At 35.2% G+C, this 17,690-nt stretch overlaps 2 protein-coding genes and 1 long non-coding RNA gene across 3 annotated transcripts; 2 read left to right on the top strand and 1 right to left on the bottom strand.

Annotated features, from left to right (window-relative positions):
- Positions 1-432: 432 nt before the first annotated feature.
- Positions 433-2,438, bottom strand: LOC112024431 (protein CYPRO4). The gene has a single exon (XM_024057065.2). It carries the CDS (start codon positions 2,263-2,265, stop codon positions 448-450), a length of 1,818 nt encoding a protein of 605 aa, XP_023912833.2. The 5' UTR covers positions 2,266-2,438; the 3' UTR covers positions 433-447.
- Positions 2,439-9,131: 6,693 nt separating this feature from the next.
- On the top strand, positions 9,132-10,266 carry LOC136063666 (uncharacterized). Its single transcript, XR_010625287.1, has 2 exons — positions 9,132-9,481; positions 9,861-10,266. It is a non-coding gene; the product is annotated as an uncharacterized LOC136063666 (long non-coding RNA).
- Positions 10,267-12,241: 1,975 nt separating this feature from the next.
- Positions 12,242-15,514, top strand: LOC136063671 (pentatricopeptide repeat-containing protein At3g09060-like). The gene is given in 4 exon segments (XM_065764376.1): positions 12,242-12,437; positions 12,440-14,735; positions 14,849-14,971; positions 15,340-15,514. Coding segments are annotated over 2 exon segments (2,097 nt in total). The 5' UTR covers positions 12,242-12,331; the 3' UTR covers positions 14,431-14,735; positions 14,849-14,971; positions 15,340-15,514.
- Positions 15,515-17,690: the final 2,176 nt, after the last annotated feature.

The following is a 17,690-nucleotide window of genomic DNA, read 5'->3' as shown; positions in this document are numbered from 1 at the left end:
AATAATGCACAGCTTTTAAAAGGGCTAAATTATCCATAGATCCATTAGTCATCACAGAAAAAATTTCTTGACAAAGAACAAAAGACAATTTGTAGATATCCAACTGTTACACTGATGCATCTATTGGACCTCATGCAGGCAACATCCGACCCAAATCTCAAAAAAACCTTACATAAATAATATCTTCCTCTGGCAAATGAATCAAATTTGTTTTGGAACAGTTACACACTATAGTGTTTTCACAAAACACAATTCTCATGTTACTAATTAAAGGTCACTATATTTTGAAAATGACTGTAATATGAATGAAACAGATGCAATACAGAAAAGATGTTGGCTATAACTATAAGAGAGATGAATAAACAGCATACAAAAGGTAGTATATTAAATATGAAACTGAGTTAATAAAAAGAGACATCACCATTGCAAGAATCTCAATGGTGACCATTAAATGAGTTGCAAATATAATCTAACCAAGAAAGCTGAATCAACCAAATTTGCCAATTGTAATAAAATAACCATATAAGCAGATAACAAACTAGCCTTGCCAACAAATACAACAGTTAAGTAGTTGCTATATATATTAAAGAGATTAAGTATGCATACCCATGAGAAATGGCCGCCGTGGAATTTATTATTACTCCCAGCCAAATGTGAATCCAAAGGGGTCAACTTCAACAACCTTGGAGCAGGAATCTTGTTCCCCATTCTGCCACTAAATCCAGTCTTTGTCTTTCCATCTTTGTCAGTAAATAGAGTGCAAATAAGGACCAAATACGTGTCAGTCGTGCCCAAAATCCACTTCCCATCAAATGTAACATCGACATGAGTAATCGGTGAACCAAGCCCTGGAAAAGCAGTCTTGGCCTGCCTCATTGATGTCTTCGAATACAACCTTATCTTCCCATCAAGAGACCCAACAACAATCGACCCGTCCCCAGTTGTAGCAAAGCACTGAAAATTCGTCCCTTTCGAGAACTGATGCCCCTGTGTCCAATTCAACACTGGCGAATTCGCCATTGCAATGTTCTGAACTATTCCACTCCGATCACGCATATCCCATTGACACAACCTATTATCATCTAACCCCAAAAACGTCGACTCTGACGGGTCCAATTGCGAACCTTTAGTATCATTCGTGATATCCCGCATTGTAATATCAGTCCCATCCTTCTCGAACTTCCATTCCGTGACAATCTTCCCCGTCTCGATATCGAGCTGTTGAAGCCCATTGGCATGAGGCTTCCCTTCCTTAAATGGACTCATTAGCATCATATTCGTCTCGGCTCTCATCAACAACGCCTTTTTTGGAGTCATTTGGGCCACACTCGAACTTTTCCTCGAACCTGAACCATCAAATTTCACAGAAACACCTTTTCCATGAATCCCATGATTGAGATTCCTATAAACCTGAACACCAGTATCGTTCACCAAGAAGCTATTATCCAATGCACCCAATGTCAAGCTCTGTACACCGCCATTGGCGGCCTCTTCGAACTCTTCCAACAAGTCCTGACTCGCCCGGACCGGCGGCTCGGGACTCTTCCACCCATCGTCTTCAGCGTCCTCCCACATCGAATCGTCGGCCGCCTCGGGCTTCACCCACCCAATAAACTCTTTCCCATAAACCTTAAGCTTGTTCTCCTCCGTAGCTTCGAGTCCGTACACGTTCTCAAATATACAGTTCTGAAACTCAGTGACGAAGTTCCGATACGCTTCGTCGGTCGGGAACTTCAAAGCCCAAACGCCACTGGAAACGAAATCCACGCGCCGCTGATCGCCGAACATCTTCAATTGCATCTCCGACGAAACCCTAGCTCGCACCTTAGCCCCCACTCTCAGTATCCACCACGACTGCCCTCCACCGTCCGACTCATCGTCATCGCAGTCGCCGTCGATTTTCGAGGTTTTCACAAAGGAATAAGACGAGTGCTTATCGGAGACGATCCACTTCGCCTTCGGAGTGTTGCCGCCGATATGGAGGTAGAGCTTGACGGAATTCGCGGAATTAGGGTTTTGCGAAGAGGAAGAGGAAGAGGAAGGAGAAGCGTATTTGAGTTTGAGAGCTTTGAGTTTAGCGTCGAGTTCGTCTAGGGATTTGGGATCGGATTTGGCTTTAGATTGGGGCTTTTGTTGGTTTGAGCCTTGAGCGTCGTCGTATTGATCGTCATCTTCTTCCTCTTCTTCTTCTTCTTCATTGTCGGTGTATTGGTCTGAGTCGGCGTCGGAGATATCGAGGCCCTCGCGGCTCTGAGAGGTACCCATTGTTGTTGAATTTGGATTCGGAAGTGGAAAAGAAGTGAGGGAGTGAGAATTGAAAAACGAAATGTTAGAGATTGTTTGAAATGCTTTTGGGATCTGCGATTGCTAATAAAGTTAGTTACTCTGTTTGGATTTTGGAGATTTTATAGGTGATTATTTCTCACCGGCTATCACCATTTTCGCATAGCTCATAGCCTCATAGGTGGGCCTTTTTGCGCGTGTTTTGTTTTTGTTTTAATTTTTTTTTAAGGTTTTCATAAATGTTAATCTTTTTTTCTTTTTTCTTTTTTGAGAAAAATGTTAATCTAATATTTTGATATGAATATTAATTTGGTCTTTTAACTCCATGAACGTTAAAATTGTATATCAAACCCTTTTTTTTTTTTTTTTTTTTTTATGTTGAATCTGAATCAATTTTTAAGGCTAAAATATTGTCATTGTCCTAAATTTTTTATAATTTAATTTTTATTCTTAAACTCTAAATTTTTTTGTCTCAAAATTTTTTAAATAGATTTTTTCAATAGTTTAAACACGAAAATATGGAAAAAAAAATCTTTTATTGTGGAGTCAAAGAATTTGGCAATCTCGGCCCATTTTATAAACCGTCACTAAGGCCTAATTCGTAAACTCATTCTTTACAAATTTATTGTATTGGACTAGTTGGGTCTAAGTTAACTCATCCAGTAGTAGAAGTGCCCAAATCCAGCCCTTACATTTATAATTATAAATTAATAAGTGTAACATTTTCAATTAAAAACATATCAACATAATATAAAAAAAAAATTATGTTTTAGTTTATTATATTAGAATATTATTTAGTATTCACATAATTTTTCCTATAAAAAATTGTCCTTTTATTTTCAAACTATATATATATATATTGTGTGTGAAAGAGACCATTAAAATTTTCCACTAAAGTCAAATCATAGCTTACTCAAATTATATTACACCTGTAATGGAAAAAATTTCTCCAATTTTTTTTTTCAGAGAATCAAAAACAAAACTTGTGTATCTTTAAAACATATATTAATTATTCATTTTAAAGTTTAAAAAGATNGGTAAAAAAAAATATAAAAAAAAAAAAAAAAAAACATGTATCATAAGGTAAAAAAATAACCATAATATGCGGTAACAAAACTATCCAATTCAGCCGGAGATAAGTAGTTAACAGGCACCAAATAGATACACCCAAACCACCAGACCATCTAACTTTGAGGACCCAAATGCAACCAGATCTAAGACACTAAACTAAAAGTAAAATCTTACATGCACACAACAAAAAGAAACGTTATACAAATTTTAATTGAAGTCCTTTTGTGTTACATTGGATTTCCAAACAGCTAACTCTGTTTTCTATCAGATATTTCACAGTTTTAGAAAAAGAGATCATCACAATTATTCATGATGAGTCCAACAAAAATCAGCCCCAAATACACAACTAGACATCATTTTAATGCCAAATAGCTCCAATAAGTAAGCCTAAACCAAAAAGCTCTTTCTTCTTCTCTTTTTTTTCCCCCCTCTGATAACATAATTTTTTTTGTTTTCTTTTCTATTTCCACAAGGTACATGTTCTTTTTGCAGAATCTGATCAACTAAACAAATGTAGAGATTAAGTAACAACCATACCTTAAGCACAAACCTCAGAAAGCTATTAAATATGAACACACTCACTAGTGTGTGAAAGTTCCAGGAAAATACAAAATTGCACTCTCCAGTAGCTTGTCCAAAAATATTTAATTAACAATGCAAGCTTTCCATCTGAAATTTCAAGCACTTAGTGACTTACATAATAAGTAGCTATTTTTTTAAGCAACTAGTTCCTCTGTATGTCAAGTTAATATTCACCAGAACTGCTTGCAAGCAATCAGGTAAAAGACCATTTATTTGTTATATGTCAAAGAGGGTGATGCAATCAACCCTTGTGAACAGATCCCTTTTTGGTAAGTCTCTGATGCAGTCTGCTTGTGCAACTAGGAGGTCCAATAAGACCCTCACTTGAGCTGACATTCTGCTTTTGCAGCCCCTTTTTGGCCTATGTGAAGCCAATAAGGGCCAGTGGGGATTGCCCAAGGCCTGCGCACCCTTTTTAAATTTTGAGTTCTCCTCCAAGATAAAAGAAAAAATTGGAGATTTAAAAACGTAATCAAAGAGGTACATTCTTTGTGTTTCTCCAGGTTTTCAACATAACATAACAATAATTTCTAAGAAGTGAAAATTACAACTATCCTCACTAAAAGATGCTGAAATACACATGATCTTTATTAAAATAGTTTTTCAATAAAGCTTGACAATAGGGATGACTCCTCAATGGCAAAAGTATTGAATGAATGCAATACGGCGTGAGAAGAGGGTAGAAACATAGTGATTAGGAGTTTTTATTTTTAAATGGTGTTGGAAAACCGCTAAAATTTCACACATTTATTACATTGAAACAAACACACCAAGACATTAATTTGAAGAAACCAGGATTGCTTTAAAGCAGAATGTCAACATAGGCACCACTTACAGGATTTACACACACAATGCACAGCTATTTAAAAGGGCTAAATTATCCATAGATCCATTAGTCATCACAGAAAAAATTTCTTGACAAAGAACAAAAGACAATTTGTAGATATCCAACTGTTACACTGATGCATCTATTGGACCTCATGCAGGCAACATCCGACCCAAATCTCAAAAAAACCTTACATAAATAATATCTTCCTCTGGCAAATGAATCAAATTTGTTTTGGAACAGTTACACACTATAGTGTTTTCACAAAACACAATTCTCATGTTACTAATTAAAGGTCACTATATTTTGAAAATGACTGTAATATGAATGGAAACAGATGCAATACAGAAAAGATGTTGGCTATAACTATAAGAGAGATGAATAAACAGCATACAAAAGGTAGTATATTAAATATGAAACTGAGTTAATAAAAAGAGACATCACCATTGCAAGAATCTCAATGGTGACCATTAAATGAGTTGCAAATATAATCTAACCAAGAAAGCTGAATCAACCAAATTTGCCAATTGTAATAAAATAACCATATAAGCAGATAACAAACTAGCCTTGCCAACAAATACAACAGTTAAGTAGTTGCTATATATATTAAAGAGATTAAGTATGCATACCCATGAGAAATGGCCGCCGTGGAATTTATTATTACTCCCAGCCAAATGTGAATCCAAAGGGGTCAACTTCAACAACCTTGGAGCAGGAATCTTGTTCCCCATTCTGCCACTAAATCCAGTCTTTGTCTTTCCATCTTTGTCAGTAAATAGAGTGCAAATAAGGACCAAATACGTGTCAGTCGTGCCCAAAATCCACTTCCCATCAAATGTAACATCGACATGAGTAATCGGTGAACCAAGCCCTGGAAAAGCAGTCTTGGCCTGCCTCATTGATGTCTTCGAATACAACCTTATCTTCCCATCAAGAGACCCAACAACAATCGACCCGTCCCCAGTTGTAGCAAAGCACTGAAAATTCGTCCCTTTCGAGAACTGATGCCCCTGTGTCCAATTCAACACTGGCGAATTCGCCATTGCAATGTTCTGAACTATTCCACTCCGACCGCCCGACACACTATCACAAAATTTTTGGTCTCTTATATTTTGTGATCTTATCATCTTAAATTTCTTTAACTTGTGTTTGTTTCACGTATGATATTTGCTTTCAGGTCACGGAAAATGGTAAACAGGAGCGTCACTTGGTCGCAACAGTGGGAAAGTTCAGTGTGATATGGGACTTCCAGCAGGTGAAAAACAGTGCTCATGCATGCTACAGGAATCAGCAAGGCCTTAAAAGCTGTTATTGTTACAAGATTGTGTTGAAGGATGAGTCTATTGTTGAGAGTCGGTTCATGCATGACAAGTTTGCCGTTAGTGATTCCCCAGAAGCTCCACTGGTGGTTGCTACCCCTATGAAAGTTAGCTCTATCAGCCTCTCCGGCAAGCGACAACATTGATAAATTATCTTTATTTACATAATTGAGTTATTTTCCAAGTTGTGTGCGTCCAAGGTTGCTTTCTTCTGCATATAGATTTGTTTTTTTTTTTTTTAAGCTCTCTTGTAGTTGTTCTTGGCTACTGCTTGTACTTAAATGAATTCTTTTCACTCTGTTATAAATTCTAATAGTGTTTCTTGACTGATAGAAACCCTAGTTATTGTAAATGGTGTGATTCACATTTTACTTGTGAGAAAAGATTGGGGTGATTTACATTTATACCTGTTAAAACTTTTGTGTGATCTCAACAGTAAGAGATTTGACGTTGTGAGCATTGAGTTGTGGGTAGGAATGAACCCAGATTCGCAGCGTAGTTGCAAGCATTGAGTCGTAGGTAGGAAATGAACCCAAATTGGCGGCTTGCTTATGGTACTCAAAATGAGATTTTGTAGGAGAAATACTGGGCAAATATCAAAGCAAATCACCGTGAGCTACAGATACGTACCCAATTCAACTCAGGAGGTAAGTTTAAAACCTTAGATCAAAAATAGTAAGTTGATAAATTTGAATGTTAGATCACAAATTAGTATGTTGCCCTCTTTTGCGCATTCAAATTCGAAATCTCCCGTACACTACTGCAGGGTTTGACTTTTCCTTTATACTAAAAAAAATAATGCAATTTGAGCTACTAGCAGCTGAACTTAAAGCCTTCTATCCAATTCTTTCCAACTTGTGATCTTCCTTCGCATGTTGATCAAACTCAAATAGTCTCCACATGGTTATTAACATATGCAATTTCAAGATTGATTGTTGTTTGCTTAAACTCTAAACCAACTTAAGTAAATAGCTTTATAATTAAACCTGTTATACAAAATTTTTATTTTTATTATTATTTTTTAAAATTTTGTAAGTATTTGAACCTATGATACAACTTTTTTTTATAGATAATTACAACATGTTGTTAATTCCGCAGTTCGAACCCTTTCCCCTCTAGGACCCCAAGCACTTTGTGCATGGGGAGGTGTCAATTCAGCTACAAGGCTTTTGACAACCTATGATACAACTTTAAGAATTCAACAATTGATCAATTGAAATAACATAAGGCCAAGGGCTTTTTAACTTAAAATTAGCACTACCCATTCCCCCAGAACAAGATCCTCTTCATTTCAAGATCTATCTATTTCTTTCATTTCATGATTTAGATTTTGTTTCCCAAATTACAAATTTGTACGTTGCCTTCTTCCGCACATTCGAAATCTCCAATACACTATTGCAAGGTTTGACTTTTTCCTCTATACTGAAGAAAAAGAATGCAATTTTGAGCTACTAGCAGCTCGTTAAAGTCTTCTATCCAATTCTATCCAACTTGTGATCTTCCTTCGCATGTTAGTCAAACTCAAACAATCTCATGATGATTAATGGACGCAATATCAAGGTTGATTGTTGTTTGCTTAAGCTCTAAACGAACTTAAGTAATGGCTATATACTTGGAACCTATAATACAACGTTTAAGAATATAAAAATCGAAATAACATATGGCCAAGAGCTTGGTAGCTCAATTGGCACTACCCATCCCCCGGATCAAGATCCTCTTCATTTCAAAAACTGTCTATTTCTTTCATTTCATGATTTAGATTTTATTTCCTGGATCTAGCTACTTTTAGATTGTCACATTATTTAAAATTTTAAATGACATAGCAGACTGTATACATTTAAATTTCTAAAATCTAATCTAGACCATGAAATAGATAAAATTGACAAGATTCTAAATGAAAAGGACTTTTCCCCCGGGGTTCAAAACCTTCCTCCCCCACTTATTTGTGATAAAATAAAATTACAAAAAGCCCGGCAAACTAGTGAGCAATCCAACATTTGAAAATTACTTTTCAATGTGAGGAAGCACCTGCAAACTAGTAAGCTATACAACATCTGAAATTACTTGTTTCAATAGCAAGTGGCGAAGTAGGGTTGGAATGGTAGAAAATTGATGTAGTGGAGAATTTACTCACTTTCAAAGAATACTGCATGGAAATTTGCATCTGGCCATTATGTAAAAAGAAGCTTTTGCTCTAATTTAATTACCAAGAGACATGTTCTCTACATTATTTTATTTGTCTCTTTCTGACCTACTCTTACAAAATAACTCCAACTAAACTAATTTGGATATAGAAAGCTTTAAAATCAAACAAAATTTTCTAAAACATATTAGTAGACATGGCAAAATAGGTCAGAATTTTCTGACCCGAAGCAAAAACGGGTTGACCCGTGACCCGACCTGTGTTTTTGCGAATCAACCGACCCGACCAGCGACTCTAACCCGAACTCGAACCATTTTTTTAAAACTTTTTTTTTTGGTAAAAAAAAAGAAGTAAAACTAAGACAATATTGGTTTAATTGTTTATTGTGAATTTTAAGGAAACAATTGATACATTTACATAACTATATGCAAATTAATTAAAAGATTAATGGTTGAACATTCTGTAATGAGTAAATATTTTTAGATATCAAATAGTAAAATACATGCCAAGATAATCTGGTTACAGTAGAGTTAAAAACATAGATTTAAAATTGTAGTCATGTAAGAAATATTCACAAGTATGAAAATAGTGAAGCTAAAGTATCAAATTAGCATAAATTATGAATACTTAGACCTATTTTTTAATAATTTATGTCTAAAATAAACGGCTTTTCAAAATAAATTATGATATTTTCTAGAGTGTGTGATGCTTAACAATAATATGATATTAATAAAAGAGACCATGTATAAATAAGCAAGCAATCAAATTTTAAAGTATATCTCAAATTGAAATAGAGTGTCAACCACAACTAATAATAGATTATAAAATTAATTTTCAAGATTATAAATTTCTTATATATTTTTATTCTTTATCAAATGAGTTATCCAATAAGTCATTTAGGGCTAGTCATTGACTCTTAAAAATCAACTAAGAAATTAAGTTTACCACCTGATGTGTTGGTCATCAATGCTTAAAATTCAACGAAGGTATACCTACCTTATTCTTTTGAATTAAGGGTGTTTCTTATCTGAATTGAATGCTTATTTTTGTTGTGATTTTGTAGGCTATTTCAGTGCCCAAAAAATCCTGCCTACATTAGATGAGAAATTGCATACTATATATTGGACCTTGAAGATATGTAGCCAAAAGCTTAAAGCTTTTGCTTGCTGGTTTGTTCGTCTGTACTCACAGAAAATCTACCATATTTTTTTTATGTCTTATCAAGAAGTGTCAAGAAAAGAGAACATTTAAAAACAGGTATGGTCATATAGAAGGATGCGAAACCTTTAGATATTCTTTGTATTTGTTCATAATGCATCTGACATGGTAACTCAGTTACGCAGATTTTGGTGATTATAGTGATATCACCAAAATCAGATGTTGATGATGCCAAAGCGAAGTAGCATGATATATCAGGCTCAAGTTGTAAGTTTATGCTTGGGTTTATTGAATCATGCCATATTCAGTTAATACCATTATGGCTAACAATTTTATTCCTAACTTATTAGAACGTAGCCAAAAATATCCAGTTCTTTTCTTCCCTAGTTTCTCACCCCCCACACAACCCCCCCCCCCCTTCCCCCTCCCCATTCTTTGTTTTTGTAATTCTGTTTCTTTTGACATCCCCTGCTCACAGATGAATTGCGAAAGCAAAGCCACTTAAATTGCTCCAAGAGCTGCAACCTTTTACCAATCAGATGAAGAAGACGGGAAAGAAGCAGTAATGCCAATGGTTGTTTGGCCTATTTTTTGCTGAATGATTATAAGGCCAATTAATGCAAGGTAAATGTTCCTCATTATTCATCCATCATTCTCTTTAGTACGCTCTTTTATCTTCTCTGTTTTCTCCTTGGCTTTTGCTTTTTCTGCCAGGTATCCTCAGCCTCAGGTTCTTGAAGAAAAGCCCTTCGTTCTGGTCTTTCTTGATCTGACCTTCGGACGCTGCTAATATGTAGACATGGCAAAACGGGCGGGATGGGGCGGGTCGGGTCGGATCGGGTTGACCCATATTTTTCACATGAATTTTTTTTTTTTTTTTTTAATATAGAAAACAACATGTATTTGTCATTTGGAAAGTTATGCAATAAATTACTTAATGTAAAATGCATTATTTTGAATTTACCATTTATATCAAGAATGAACTCAGTTAAACTTATTAATACTTATTCAACAATTTTAAAATTATACAAATCCTAACATTACTATCTAAAACAAAATAACACAAAAATAAGTAAAACAAATACAAAGTTTTATTTGTACACAATATCAACATTCCAAATATAAAAAATTACNATTTTATGTATTATTCATTTTTTTTTATTGTCTTTGTTTATTTGTAACGAAGAAAAAGACGATATGATTAAGTTATTATATATATATATATCCCAAGTTGACTCGATTCTTAAAAAATTAGGTTAGGGTCGTAGATTTAACAACTTGTTCAAGACAACACGTCTTTGATTTGAAAATTGATTGACACACACCCCAACATGTCTGTTAGGTCAAGTCAACAACTTTTATGGTGATGATAAAATTAGTAAATAACTTTGGTTACTTAAGTATTTATGCATTATTTAATTTTAATTTAAAGATTTTATGTATTATTCATTTATTTTTAATGTCTTTGTTTATTTGTAATAAAGAAAAAGACAATATGATTAAGTTATATATATATATATATATATCCCAAGTTGACTGATTATTAAAAAATTAGGTTAGGGTCATAGGTTTAACAACTTGTTCAAGACAACACGTCTTTGACTTGAAAATTGATTGACTCACACCCCAACATGTTTGTTAGGTCAAGTCAACAACTTTTATGGTGATGATAAAACAAGTAAATATCTTTGGTTACTTAAGTATTTATGCATTATTTAATTTTAATTTAAAGATTTTATGTATTATTCATTTATTTTTATTGTCTTTGTTTATTTGTAACAGAGAAAAAGACAATATGATTAAGTTTTTATATATAAATATATATATATCCCAAGTTGACTCAATTATTAAAAAATTAGGTTAGGGTCATAGTTTAACAATTTGTTCAAGACAACACGTCTTTGACTTGAAAATTGATTGACCCACACCCCAACATGTCTGTTAGGTTAAGTCAACAACTTTTATGGAGACGATAAAATTAGTAAATAACTTTGGTTACTTAAGTATTTATGTATTATTTAATTTTAATTTAAAGATTTTATGTATTATTTAACATTTATTTTTTATTGTCTTTGTTTATTTGTAACGAAGAAAAAGATGATATAATTAGGTTATATATATATATATATATCCCAAGTTGACCCAATCATAAAAGATTAGGTTAGGGTCTTCGGTTTAACAACTTGTTCAATACAACACGTCTTTGACTTGAAACTTGATTGACCCAAACCCTAACATGTCTTAGGTCAAGTCAACAAGTTTGGTAATAGTTGACGCATAACAAATTTCAAAGCATATAGAGTGATATTGGGGATCCAAATTTTAACATATAAATGTGTTGCCAATAACACAAAATAATATGAGTTACAGTTATCTCATTAGTAAAGTTTTTTTTATGTCGAATAAAACATGATCTGATAATAAAAAACAATTATCATAAAGGAGACTCATGAGTTGACATTTTATAGTATGCATAAAAAAAAAAAAAAAAAAAAAGGAGGAAATGCTAGAACTACAAACCATTTTACAATTTTTTTACAAACTAGTAAAAATGAGAATTAGTAAGAATTGACCATATCAACAGTTTGTAAAAATGTTATAAAATAATTTGTGCCCATGACATTACTTAAAAAAAATGAATTGCTATGCATATAATATTTTTACAAAAAATCTAAGTGGCATATTGTTATCAGTGGGTGAAAAAATAATTTTAGCGATAAGGTCAAATTAGAATTAATAACAATTTACTACAATTAAAAAAAAAGAAAAAAAACACACACACACACACCCAAAAAAAATAATTTTTTCATAACCCGACCCAGCCCAATGCCCCAAACCAACCGGATGCAAGTTTCACACCATTTTTCAACGGCAGGTTTTCAAATGTGGCGTGGTACAAGGATCACAGGGGCTTTGCTTCCTTCAGAATGACCATCATCTACCAATAGCATGGTCGAGTTCCCAAAATCCCTCTCTCCCAAGCGAGTTCTCAAGCTCCTCAAACTCGAGAAAACCGCTCACTCCGCACTCGCCCTCTTCGACTCAGCCACTCGCCACCGGGTTATACTCACTCGGCCCCCGTCTTCCACCACATCCTTCGTCGGCTCGTGGACCGTAGCCTCGTCTCTCAGGTGGGTCGGGTCGTCGAGCTGATCCGAACCCAGAAATGCCAGTGCTCTGAAGATGTCGCATTGACTGTGATCAAGGCCTACGCGAAGAACTCCATGCCCGATCAAGCTCTCGATGTGTTTCAACGAATGGACGAGATTTTTGGTTGTACACCTGGGATAAGGTCGTACAACTCGTTGCTCAATGCTTTCATTGAATCCAATCAGTGGGACAGAGCTGAGTCGTTCTTGAAGTACTTTGAGAAGGTGGGTATGTCTCCGAATTTGCAAACTTACAATATCTTGATTAAGATTTCGTGTAAGAAGAGGCAGTTTGAGAAGGCCAAAGGGTTGTTGGATTGGATGTGGGAAAAGGGTTTTGAGCCTGATGTGTTTAGCTACGGTACTTTGCTGAATGGGCATGCGAAAGGTGGGAGTTTGTGTAGTGCGTTGGAAGTGTTTGATGAAATGCCTGTGAGAGGGGTGGAACCTGATGTGATGTGTTATAACATTTTGATTGATGGGTTTTTCAAGAGAGGTGATTTTGTTAAGGCTATGGAGATTTGGGAGAGGTTATTGAGGGCCTCTTCAGTGTATCCTAATGTTGTTACTTACAATGTTATGATCAATGGATTGTGTAAATGTGGGAAGTTTGATGAGAGTTTAGAGATATGGAATAGGATGAAGAGAAATGAGCGGCGATGGGATTTGTTTACTTGTAGTACTTTGATTCATGGCTTGTGCGAGGCTGGTAATGTTGATGCAGCTGAGAGAGTTTATAATGAGATGATTGAGAGTGGGATGTCTCTGGATGTAGTTACGTATAATGCAATGCTTAATGGATTTTGTCGAACTGGGAAGGTTAAGGAGGGATTTGAGCTGTGGGAGATGATGGGAAAGGGTGGTTGTTGTAATGTTGTGAGTTACAACATATTTATTAAGGGGTTGTTTGATAATGGGAAGGTTGATGAAGCAATGTCTATTTGGGAACTCTTAATGGAGAAGAGTATTAGTGCAGATTCCACCACTTATGGAGTGTTAATTCATGGGTTATGTAAGAATGGATACCTGAATAAGGCTTTATCAAATCTGAAAGAGGCAGAAAATAGTGGAGCTCGTCTTGATATTTTTGCATATTCCTCAATGATTAATGGGTTATGCAAAGATGGGAGATTAGATGAAGTGGCCAAAGTAGTGGATCAGATGGTTAAGCATGGCTGTAAATTGAATCCTCATGTTTGCAATACATTGCTTAACGGGTTTATCAGAGCTTCCAAACTTGAGAATGCAATTCAGTTTTTTGGGGAAATGGGCACCAGGGGTTGCTCTCCAACAGTTGTTTCCTATAATATTCTTATAAATGGTTTATGCAAATCTGAAAGGTTTAGTGAGGCATATTCTTTTGTGAGAGAAATGTTAGAAAAGGGGTGGAAGCCAGACATGATCACGTATAGCTTGTTGATGGATGGGCTTTTTCAAGGCAAGAAGACTGACATGGCCCTCAACTTGTGGCAACACTTTCTGGACAAAGGTTTTAAGCCTGATGTAACTATGCACAACATTATAATTCATGGGCTTTGCTCTGTTGGCAAGGTAGAAGATGCTTTGCAGCTCTATTCAGAGATGAAGCAGTGGAACTGTTTTCCAAATCTTGTAACCCACAATACCCTCATGGAGGGGCTCTACAAAGCCCAGGACTGTGAAAAGGCATCAGAGATCTGGGCTCGCATCTTAGAAGATGGGTTACAGCCAGATATTATCTCTTATAATATTACTCTTAAGGGGCTTTGCTCTTGTAGCAGGATATCAGATGCTGTTGGGTACTTGAAACATGCTTTGGATCATGGAATTCTTCCGACTGCCATAACATGGGACATTCTTGTAAGAGCGGTGATTAATAATGGGGCTTCAACTGTGAACTCTTTGGGTTTACAAGTGTAAGCATGTTTTAGCTCTTAGCAGCACATTCACATGCTACTTCTGGAGTAAATCTGCATGACAAGAAAAGCTAATTGATGATCATAATATTTTTTTTTCGCTTCTGCCTGGAATCTATGTTTCAACCTCACATTGTGTCAACAAAAGTTACTGCAACCAGTCTTGAAGCTGGTCATTACAGATGCTGATATCTCTACTGATAATCCTGGGTTCAAGTGCTGGTGTCTGGCATCCATTCTAAAGAATTACAGATACACACATTGAGAGATTGTGGAGTTCTCTGGAGTAATGGATTATACACAGAATGAGTGAGTTTTCTTGAATGTTCCCTGCGTAATTTTTACTAGAGATGTTATATTCTTAACTTCTCATTGGAAGTTTTTTGCAAGTTGGATTTAATATCTTCACATACACTGAACAGGACTCTATTTCACCAAGTTGCTAGTGGTGAGCTCTTCAAAACCTAGTTCACAAAGTTGGCTCACCAGTTTCCAGTTGCTATTGCTATCGGTTTAATTTTGGGTCAATATAGATCTTGTTATGGGTAAGTACTAAAACCATGGTTATTAACTGAAACAACTTGAAAGCAACCAATGAGCCTTGGCTCAATGGCACTTCCTCTCACAAATATGGGTGAATGGTGAGGTTATGAGTTCAGAACTCACTGAGTGCGTATGTGACTTGCCAAACTTGAAAACTTGTTTAGAATCTAGATTAAAGAGGTAGATGTAGTACTAGCTATAGGCTAGGGCTAGTCATTGACTCTTAAAAATCAACTAAGAAATTAAGTTTACCACCTGATGTGTTGGTCATCAATGCTTAAAATTCAACGAAGGTATACCTACCTTATTCTTTTGAATTAAGGGTGTTTCTTATCTGAATTGAATGCTTATTTTTGTTGTGATTTTGTAGGCTATTTCAGTGCCCAAAAAATCCTGCCTACATTAGATGAGAAATTGCATACTATATATTGGACCTTGAAGATATGTAGCCAAAAGCTTAAAGCTTTTGCTTGCTGGTTTGTTCGTCTGTACTCACAGAAAATCTACCATATTTTTTTTATGTCTTATCAAGAAGTGTCAAGAAAATAAAAAAAAATGAATAATACATAAAATCTTTAAATTAAAATTAAATAATGCATAAATACTTACGTAACCAAAGTTATTTACTAATTTTATCATCACCATAAAAGAACATAAAAACAAAAACTAGATACAAACCATATCACGTTATCAACCTCATTAGATTCACAAATATAAATAAAATTAGATTACTTACAAAGAAAACTATACGTATAAAGTTTTAAAGATAAAACATAAACGCAAGAAAATAAGTAAATAATTAATATGAATTGAATCTCAATCTACTCAATGTTAGTTGTTTTTTCAGAAGTAAAAATATTTATATTTGATAATTACATTTCAAGCTGGCAAGTAATTTTGTTAGCATTTTTATTTATAGTACAAAATTTTAATATAACTTTATCATACAATGAAAATGGGCAATAAAGAATTAAAATTTTATAACTATGACTACTGAAAGTGGGTGTGACTTCTGGACAAAGGCTTTGATAGTAACTAAAGCTCTGGCGAGTTGGTTCGACGAGGTAATCGACTCTATGAGTGTGCAAATGTAGATTTATGAAACGAAGTGTGTGTCTGTGAAAATAATTAAGAAGAGCACTCGAGCTAACTAAATTGAGCTAACTATTATGAGAAGAAAGAAAGAGCAAACAAGCACAAAACATGAATTTCATGTGTTAAAACCTGGACTCACACGAATTCGGGTTCAAGTTCAAGTCGAGCCATTTTTTCCCTTCCTTTTTGGTCGTGTGTCAGTTGAAATAGGAGACTTCACTTTGCGACCGGTTTTTGTAGGGTTTTCGAAAGCGACAGTGGTCAATTAAAAAGCTGTGCAAAAGAAAGTGAGCACTGTGTACTTAAAAGGCATGCATGCCACTCTTTAATTGAGAAATAAAGATAATTCTAGATTGAATAACAGTTATATATATCTCCTTCCCCCCTCTGGGTTCTTCTTGCAGTTCATATAATTGAAATTGCATCTTAAATTCCAAACAAAAATAACTAAGGATTAGTGAAAGAAATTAATGCAACCTCGTGCTGCGGCGAGCAAATTGCAAAAGCTGGGAGTGAACTATGAATATAAATCTTTTGTATCATATATATTTTTTTATATTACATTTCATCGATTGCAATTAGGGATGGCAATTTAGATCTGGCCCGGCCCGACCCTAATGGGGCGAATTTTACCCGGCCCGATAAAGAATAGGGTCGGGCATGGGTTTTTTTAAAAAAAAAACCTGAAGCGGATCCGGGGTTTATCAAAAAAACCCAAAACCCAACCCGGATAAGACCCGGTTACAATGAAATTACTAAAAAAACATCCCCTATATATATATATATAACTATAAACGCGGTAAAACACAAACCCTAACTCCCTCATTTTTCAACTCACACCTCCGGCCTCCACACCCTCACTCCCTCATTTCAGCTCACAATGTCATACCTCCTCAGTCGTCACCCTCGTCCCTCATTGCCTCACCCAACACATGGCCTCACACCTCACGCAGTCACGCTCCGTCTCGCACTCCTCTCGTCGCCCCCCTTAGGGCTGTAATCGGTTCGGTTCGATCGGTTTTTTTCTATCCGGCCAACCAAAACCGAAATTTTCGGTTTTTAAAAGTCCCAACCGAAATCGACCGAAATAGGTGAAAAACCGTCGGTTTCGGTTTTTGGGCCTGCGGTTTGGGCCGGTTGGGCCTTTGGTTTTTTTTTTCAAAAATTTTCTGCATGGGCTTTTTTTTTTTTTTTTTTTAAATGCAATATTGAAGCCTCTTATTTTTAGAAACATGTTTTGGGCCTTTGCTAGAAACCAGTTGGGAACCAGATCCTAGCCTTCTCTATTTTGGCAATGGCCATCTTTAGGCCTTTTTTAGCTTTCTGTTTTGTCCCTTTTAGCCCAAATTCGGGCCTTGCCTATTTGGGCCATTTTTGGGCCTTTTTACACCTCCATAATACATTTTACCAAAAAAAAAAAAAAAAATCAAAACCTGCTTTGCATTTTACATTTTCATAACTTGCTTTTGCTCAACATAAATCCAGAACCAGAAATATACATTATAGCAGATTCTGCAAAAAAAAAAAAAAAAAAAAAAAAAAAAAAAAAAAAAAAAAAAAAAAAAAAAAGGAAGTTCCTCTTCACCAAAGCAATTCTTTTTGTGTAAAAGTACAATAATCTAGTTA

The sequence above is a fragment of the Quercus suber genome, unplaced genomic scaffold, assembly GCF_002906115.3.
Source record: "Quercus suber isolate HL8 unplaced genomic scaffold, Cork oak 2.0 scaffold_554, whole genome shotgun sequence".
In the NCBI taxonomy this organism is placed as follows: Eukaryota; Viridiplantae; Streptophyta; class Magnoliopsida; order Fagales; family Fagaceae; genus Quercus; species Quercus suber.
The sequence above is the reverse complement of the archived record's forward strand: the minus strand, read 5'-3'. Positions and strand labels throughout refer to the sequence as shown.

Bases quoted from the DNA above. Each gene is read 5' to 3' on its own strand.
- LOC112024431 (XM_024057065.2), bottom strand. From the start codon at position 2,265: ATGGGTACCTCTCAGAGCCGCGAGGGCCTCGATATCTCCGACGCCGAC.